The 9156-nt window shown below is 42.0% G+C and overlaps 1 protein-coding gene across 1 annotated transcript; it reads right to left on the bottom strand.

Moving 5' to 3' along the window:
- Positions 1-979: 979 nt before the first annotated feature.
- LOC149141703 (uncharacterized) lies at positions 980-1696 on the bottom strand. Its single transcript, XM_089451304.1, has one exon. It carries the CDS (start codon positions 1694-1696, stop codon positions 980-982), a length of 717 nt encoding a protein of 238 aa, XP_089307430.1.
- Positions 1697-9156: the final 7460 nt, after the last annotated feature.

Below are 9156 nucleotides of genomic sequence, written 5' to 3'. Positions count from 1 at the left end.
ATAAGAACTGACAACAAATGTTTTGTAATCTCGCCAGTATCCCTATAGGAATCCAGGCCAATGTCATCAACTACACAGGTGTTGCTTCCAAAACAGGCTTGATCAGGATCAGTCTGCCTGCTCTTGACAAATATTTGTGTTACCAAACATTGAGATGTTTTTCTACCTTGGTGATTAGCCAAGTCCAATAAGAAATTTTATATCCATGAGGCTTTAGTCGATAGCCAAGGTACCTCAAACCTTCTTCCAGGGGAAGGAGAGTGAACGAAAATCTCCTAATCGCATACTGTATTTCATGTTGAGAGCATCCTGTAGCTGTAATAGTGGGATTTTCTTCATTCAAAACCATTCCTGTGGCCTTTTGAAATATTCCAAAAGCATTATGCAATGATGTTAAGTTGCTAATGCCTCCATTGAGGAAAATAAGTACATCATCGACGAAGAGTAGGTGTGTCAATATACAAGTATCAGTGATCTTTATTCCTACAATCTGACCTTGCCTGTGATCTTCTCCAATAAGTCTACTGAGACCCTCCATGATGAGGTGGAATAAGAGAGGGGATAGTGGGCATCCCTACTTGAGCCCTCATTCCACATGAAAAAAGGGGGATGTCGTTCCATTGATAAGTACGCTATATGTAATGTTGGTTATACAACACATGATCCATTTAATGGAGGTATAGGGGAATCCCAAATGTGTTAACAAAATTTGGATATAGAGCCAACTAACTCTGTCAAATGCTTTTGATAGATCTACCTTCATTATCATCCCTTTCAATTTTTTGAACTGTATTGTGTGAAGTAGTTCCTGAGCTATGCCAACCGCCTTGTGAATCTATCTATTCTCTAGAAAGGAAAATTGTTCAAGGGAGATGTGCGAGGACAGGATAGGCCTTAGACGGTTAGCAATGATATTATCATTGATTTTGTAGATGTAGTTACACAAAGATATAGGCCTAAAATCATCAAAGGTAGAGGGCTATTCAGCTTTGGGGATTAGAGCAATGAAAGTGGAATTAAGGGCTTCAAACATCCTCCCGCGCCTTTGACAGTCTTCTATGATCCTTAATAGGTCTGCCCCTATGATGTCAAAAAATGCAATGTAAAATTCCACTTTCCAGCCATCCAGCCCCAGGCTCTTGTCCTTCTTGAGCCATTTTAAGGTTCCTTCAAGCTCATCTAAAGTGACTTCCCTTGTAAGTTCTAGTTCTGCCTCCTGATCCTCAAATATGGGGAAGAGCTGGGCAGTGCGCATCACTTCTTCCACAGTGGTGATGAGGGGAGCCTTGTAAATGTCCTTAAGATGTGAGTTATCCAGTACTGCCAGCTCTCGAAAGGTTTGTACAGCTTGTCCATGCTCAATTTTTAACTCCCATATTGTATTGATCGCCTTCCTCCCGTTGGCAAATTTGTGATAGAATTTGGTATTGTCATCCCCATCCTTAATCCAAATTGCATGACTTCGTAACCTCCAGCTCTCTTCTCTATCCTTCAGGATTTGTGTCCTCTTGTGCATCACAGAGGCGATCTTATCTTTATGTTCTTGGGAGGAAAAAATCCCTCCAGTATTGTCCTCAAAAGTGTAGATTTCCTCCTCAGCTGTCCTAATAAAATGATCTTCCAGGGTTCTTTTCCTGTGAGCCCAGGTTTTGAATAGGGATTTCAGCTCCCTCAGGTTGTGGGCAAAGTATTCCATAATGTTCCCACAAACACCTCGTGGGTGAGCCTTCTAGTATTCAGCCACCATCCTCATATAATTTGCATCCCTCAGCCAGGTGGAGTTAAATTTAAATGGGGCCTCTGGCTTATCAATGGCATCCTTCATTTCCAAATAGATAGGTTTGTGATCAGATAGTCCCCCAGATCCTACCCATTATCTGATATGAGTGCCTCTATTGACCAAAGGTTCTTTGATTAGGAACCTATCAAGCCTTCTGGAAAGGCTGACCTCACCACTTCTGTTATTCCTCCATGTGGGTTGGATCTTAGCAGAGGGAATGTCAATAAGGTTGTGGTCCTCCAGGAGATTTTCAAAAAATGTTGTTAGCATGTCCACCTATGCTTGATGGCCCCAAGACTCTGCAAACCCTATGGAAAGGTTCAGTTCCCCCCCCAAGATTATGTTGTCTTGTTGGAGTATGGATGAATTTAGCAGTGTCCTCCAGAAATCGGCCCTATTGTGACAAGGGCCATATACATTGATAATTTTGTAATCAGTTTCAAGAGTGGATGAGTATATATCATCTCCCAGGAAACCATATCTACCCCATACACTATTCAACTTAATAGATCGGTCGTTTATGCCCAAAGCTACCCCTCCTAATCTTCCTGTGGCATCCAACAAATGAAATTGCCATCCTGGTAACCATGTTTCGAGTAGAGGGGTAATAGTGTTAGCAGGGCCTAGGGTTTCTTGGAGAAAGAGAATATCTACAACTTCAGAGACAATCAATTTTCTCATGGCTAATTTTTTCCCAGGGCTAGCCAACCCTCGATAGTTAAAGGAGAGCATCTTCATGGAGGGGGGAGGTCAAGGGTTTGCTCTGCTCTAAGAATCCATTCTATAGTTTTTTGTCTTCAAGTGGCAATCTCCTCCCCTACCAGATGTTTAGCTTTGGAGAGTGAGGAGGGGCGACCCTGAGGTGGTTTGGGAAGCAAGGGGGTTGTGTCAATACCAAAACCTATGGCGTCAAGACCTTGTGAGCAGATCCTCGAGTGCAGGGGGTATCTGTTATCGGGAAAACTAGTGTCTATGTAGAGCTGCTAGTCCCACTAAGGCTGGTAGCTACCTTAGAAACAAACAAACTAAAACTACTTTCGTTTTCCTTTATGAGAAATACATGAGAGGGGAATAAGGAGACAAACCTCTGTCTTGCGCTTGGTTCCTTGCTCGATTCCTCTACCTTCTGATAGATCTTTGCTACTCGCTTCCTTGTCTACCTAGCTTCACAGAGGACCCGTAGAATCAAAGCAGCATAACAATATCCAATAACGTAGATCTATTATCATAAACAATATAGGACCAGATATATATTGACCACACAAATGCACATAACATCAATTATACAAGAATGTGGAGGAAAACTTGAATAGCTTTATTGATAATCAAGAAAGAGCAAAGATGATTACAACCAATTGTTCTGACCCAGCATCATCCTCTCAGCAAGAAATCCCTTCTTCACCTCATGAAAAGCTTAGATCACCCAACACTATGATATTGCACCAAGAAACCAGCAGCACTTCCTTACAAGATACAAAATTCCAGCCTCGAACCTCTGGATCTCTGGGATGAGAGATCTATATATAGATATTTGTAGAGGTATGAGTCAGCTCTGTGTTTTTGATTAGTGTCTTCTATCTAATAGTTCTTGATTCCACTTGGAGATCTCATTGATCTCTTATTCATCCTTGGGCGATTCTGAGAGGCAAGTGTCACAGGAGAAGTTTCTGGAAGATTCCATGATCATCCACCTCGCAAACTGTCTCTGCCACTTGTCTATTCTCGTCCATCGCACCCTATAGAAGGGCTTTTTAGTATGCATCGCACCTCCTGTGTGCATTAGGTGGGATGCATCGAACTTTGACCATGGAGCAGGTGACATGGTCCAGTTTTGACCAATTTTGAGTAGTTTTTCATGGAGAACTTCTGGGAGATGATGTAATCACCTGACCTTGTTCTTTTAGGGGTTGGAACAACAATTTAAGGGACTTAAGAGCCCTTGGTTTATGGACATTTATGATTGGGGTTGCAGTGCCCAAAAATGTCTATAACAGTTGCCCCCTAAAGCATGAGGTCGTTAATCTTTTGATGTCGGGTGAAATGCTTTATCATGAGGATCCGAAGTTTTTTCAAGCTGGAAGGCGACCTGTAATAAGATACAATACAATACATTATCTTCATAATATTTTCATGATCTAACTGAGGCGAGAATTCCCATGCTCAGCTTTATAAATTCATTTTCATGTACATGAGACAGACAATCGTCTGAGTGGAGACTGATGATTCTAGTAGAGCCATCATCCCTTAGATTGGATGATTATCTGTGCAACAATGATGTACATTTGATGTCTTTATTTTCCTGAATATATATCGCAGCCCGGATGGATGAAACTAGATCCGGGGTCTTCAATCTCGTTCGATCTTCACTCAAAGTACAAGTCGATCCATGTGAGATATGTTCTGGAGTCGAACACGGAAAGACATCGCCTGATTACCAGCTAATGATGTAAGCTGTTAACAGGCGCGAGAGGAATCACCGATAATGATGATGACCCTCAAGGTACTGCAGTACAATTCACATGGTGCGAATAAGGGACTTGGCGTCGAACACCATGCAAAATCTTTCGGTCGAAGGCCATTGATGTAAACCTGTCGCCGGAAGTGAGAAACTTGCTATTGAGGCATCCAAGCTTCAAAGTACTGAAAGGGTTGTTCCTAGATCGACTTCTTGGATAATGAGCTAATGTTGACAAGAAGTGATCCGTCATAGGAGGGCCTTAGTGAATCCCACATCAATGACACAGAACGGAGCAAATAATTTTAATGGAGGTGAAAATGATCTGGTGATATAAGGTTCAGGGTGGCGGTCATGAAATAATGGAGCGTAAATGTATTGCAGTGGGTGAGACATAGGTGAATTCTCTGAGCGACTTCTCTTGAACATATCGGCGACACTGACATGATGGATCGGTAGCATTAACCCCAAATATGGATGGTGTGATGGAACCATGGTGATGTGACCAATGAATGGAACAACCCATCCCGACTCGGATGCGGAGTGAAAGTGTCATGTTCAAGAGCGACTTGCTACCAACAAAGTTTCCTCAAGTTTTCTTCCCAATTTTTCCCTAGTCATTGCTGACCAGTACCTCTTTATTTTTGTCAAGCTTGAGGATGATAACATATGCTTGTTCTATAATTTTCTCTTCGGGCAAACCCATCGCTATGTTTTAATGAGCCTAGCGATAGTGGAACTCGTTCTTGTCTGTTACGGACAAGTTTGTCGCTATTCGGTTTTAACGAGTTTAACGACAAAGATAACTCGGTCCTTTTCAATTTTAGAGAGTCTGAAAAGGGATGTAAAGAAGACTCCAACAATCTCTTTTCGTCATATAATCCCTTGAGTCCAAAAAAGTATAAAACAATACAAAAGGGATGAATTTTCGGTACTTTTAACGAGCCGAACAAAACAAGCGCTCGATCTTTTTGTGCAATAATCCCTCAAGTCCAAAAAAGATTAAAATCTAAAGGAGGGATAGCACTTCTAGTCACTTTAACGAGCTGGAGAGGCCAATGGCTCGATGATCTTTTCATATTTTACGAGTCAGTTGAAAAGAGCTTAAAGGAGACTCGTTTTTTGAGGAACGAGTGATAGATTCGGGTAGCAGCTAATTCCAAGTAAGGTTTGGAATTTTCCAATCACGGCAGTGTCACAAGGATGGCTAACAGGATCACTCTTTGCAGTTGTTCCTCAAAAGGGGTAAGCAATCAAGTGGAGGTGAATGATCGGCCAAGACAGAGTGGAGGTGATGATGAGAACACGACCAAGGCTTCAAAGGCTGATGATAATACATTCACGATGGTTATTTACCGGGAATTGGTTCATTTTTAAATGAGCTTAAACTCTGGAGGAACATTTGCTCATTGCTTATGTTTATTTTTTAACGAGCTTGAATTCCGCATTAAAACTGCTCGATAATCCAGTCGTATAATAAGGATGTCTCATATAAAAATGGCATCTTTTCAAAGCTTTTCCCCGCATCCTTTCTTTGTGCAAGTTAGGAAACGACCAATCCTACGAGTTTAAAGGGTTAGAGGACCCATAAATTTAAAAAATAAATGGTCACTCTTCGCTTGCATGCCAAAATGTTTGCATGCTCCCAGGTATAGCGAAGTAGAGTTTCCAGGTTACCCTTCAATTTGCAGGCAAAACATTTGTTTTATCGGGAAAGGCCTAACTTTTCAGGTTACCCCCCAATTTGCAGAAAAAGCGTTTGTTTTATCGGGAAAGGCCTACCTTAATAGAGGTATCTTATTCCGGTCTAATCCCATTTTCCAAAATGGACGGGTGTGTCAGGCCAGTCATATACTCTCCGCAGAAACCCACCCTATACCCAAGGTTTTCCTGTCGAAACAGGCCAGGGTGCATGCCCCCTGGGTTTCAGTCATATCCTCTGAATCACTCGCGCTCATCAGGAGGACGGAATGGGGATTGATGAGACATTCCTTGTGTGAAAAGACCATTCAGGGTTGGTATATGACTATTTTCTATGTGTGAGCCAGGGAATGAAAGCTGGTGTACGAGCTTGACCACTCTTCCTTCGTGTGGAAAACACATTACTCTAAAGAGTGAGGAGACAATGGCTCCCATGCAATAAATATAGTCTCGTCCAAGGAGTAGATTATAATCCAGGGGTCCTTGGACTACCATTACGTTCATCTGAACAGTTTTCCTTCTTAATGTTATCGGCACATTGGGAAGGATCCCTAACGGTCGACTGGTTCCTTTGTCAAAGCCTGTTAGATTTCTCATCTCAGGCAAAAGCGATGGCGAACCAAGTGCTTCCCAAGCAGTTGAGGAAAGGATACTCACAGAAGCCCCTTCATCTATGATGGTACCGGCCATGACCATTCAATATATTGGAGCAATGATTCGAAATGGTACACTGGCCAGTAAACGGGGTCTGCCTAGTAGATTCCAGTCGAGGAAAACAACCAGCTTGCTTGGAGGTGGGACCGAATAGACGGCCAGATATGACTCTGACGAACTTCCTTCCTGCGGTAAAGGAATGGGTAGACTGCCCCCATGTTCATCAGAGTCTGTGCTTACGAAGAGAATTTGGATGGTTTCATCCCTGTTCTCTTCGATGACTGTATCATCTGAAGGCGGATCCTCTAAAGGCAAGATTGGGTCAACTTCCGCCTCGACCTTTTGACTTTCGTTTGGTATGGATTCAGATGGTTTATCTTCAATGATAGACGTTTCGGCCAACCACAAGGGCATGTCAGCCGGATTTTCAACTAGTGACGAACTCGGCAAGAGTTTCTTATATCCAGGAGGAAGATGTAACGGTGAAATCGGACGGTTGTCCAAAACTCTTTTAGCTTCGTCTAAGAAGGGACAACGGTGGACGGCGTGATCGCCTTCACACAATTTACAAGGAAATTTATATTTTCCTTTTTGTCCAGTGGCTTCACTTTCACTAGTTGACGGTGTACTTCCAACATGATCATCAGAGGTTGATGACACCGGATTATGCAAACGAGGGGACCAGTCCCTTAAGATCCGAGGGATGCAAGGACAATCTTGATGATAGTGGTCTCCTTTGCAAATGACACATGGCGATTTAGGCATGGATGGTGCAGTGTGTGGATTTTCGCTAGACGATGCCTGGTCGCCCCTTTTCGCCTTTGGCTCCTTCTTCTTCTTCTCTTTCTTCTTCTTCTCCTTCTTCTTCTCAGTTACTTGATTTTTGGCTTTACTACCTTCATCAAGGGAAGAGGAAGGAGGAGAGGAAGAATTGGATGAAGTAGAGGGTTGGAGGGTAACTCTGGTATCGTTTAGTTGCTGACTTGATTGTCCAGGAATCACGGTGTTCTAAACGATAGAAGTTGAGAAGAGCCATACGGGCAAGCCAATTGTCAATCCTAGAAGAGACAATGTGGCCATATGGGGTGCACCAACATCTCTCCAAGAGGAGAAGGGACTAGGATTTCCTCCAAGGGGAACCCCTTGGTTGGTGGACTCCATTTTTCTCAACCTAAGATCAACGTAGGAAAGGTGATGTTTATTCTGATTAAAATAAATTTTAGACGCTTTGACACAACTTGTTTTTTCATTTTTTAAGAGTCGAGAAAAAACAAAAGATGACTCTAGTCGCCTTCGATTTTTAATGAGCTTGAAGTGACAAGTGGTCAGATGGACCTTTTTCTTTAAGGAGTCTGAAAAGGAACAAAAGGGACTGCTCTAGAAATCTAGATAGAGGGATTACCAAACCAATCGCAAAACTACAGAATACTTTTTACGGTACGACAGTCAATCTTCCCGAATGCTGTGTTCACTGCATTACGATCGATAGGGCGGCAGACACGGCTTCCTATGGATAAAGGATATAGCCTATTGTGGTCTCCCAAAATATACTCAACAGTACGTGGGAGCACAAGTCCGTACTGGCACTTTTCGCCTCAAAGTGGAGGAATCACCCAACCAACAGTGAAAACAATAGTTACCAGGCTTTATGACGCTGGAACACGTCTCTAGCCTAGACTTCTAGATGTTGTGCGTTAGGTTCCAAAGCGTTTTTAGATTCATTAAATTTATTTTACATTTGATCTTGCCTAAGAAATTTGCCTTTCAGGTTCACCGTGTGATGTAGATGTAGAATTCCTAAAATGCAATCTAAGATGATAAACAATCGTTTAATCTTCTTTTTGCAATGAAAATCCTAGCTACTAAGGAAAAAGAGATGATTTTCTTTCAACATACAGCAGAGAGCACACACTATATGCACTATCCTAAATCAAACCAACAAACAGTCTAAATGCAAATGCACATGCATGTATTTGTTTTTAGCCTTCTTAATGTGTGAATGATAAAAAGAAAGCTAAGCGCAAATCTGAATTACTTTTCAAAGCGACAATTACTAACAAGCTTCTTTTCAAAACAAAAATGAAGACAATGAGGACACTTTGTTATTTGGAATTGAAAACTTGCTTTCGACACTTGAAAAACTACCAATTCAAATCAAATACAAGAGTAACAGTGTAATCGACTATCAAGAACAACCGGATTCTCTTCTATGACTGAAAACGACACTTGCGACACTTTCAAATCAAGAAACGACAGTTCAATTACGCTACTTCTTTGTAAAAGAGAACTGAAAATGGCTCAAAATACATAAAAACATTTACAGTTCTTTGCACAATGGAGGCAGAATAATGGCAAGGAAGGGGGTTTCCAACAGAGGTGTACTGATTACAAGCAGCAAAACTCTTGAATAGAGTTGAAAAGAGTGAACACAGAAGCCAAAATCTAAGAGCAGAAGAGGTCTGATCAACGCACCTGTAGCACAGGGAAACTGAAATGCAACGCACCTACTACACTTAGTAAGTGCGATGCATTCAGGTTCCAAAGAAGAGACAGTGCGATGGACCAG

This window comes from Pinus tabuliformis, chromosome X (genome assembly GCF_031772625.1).
Source record: "Pinus tabuliformis cultivar Carrire ecotype Pingquan chromosome X, CPIR1, whole genome shotgun sequence".
Taxonomy (NCBI): Eukaryota; Viridiplantae; Streptophyta; class Pinopsida; order Pinales; family Pinaceae; genus Pinus; species Pinus tabuliformis.
The sequence above is the reverse complement of the archived record's forward strand: the minus strand, read 5'-3'. Positions and strand labels throughout refer to the sequence as shown.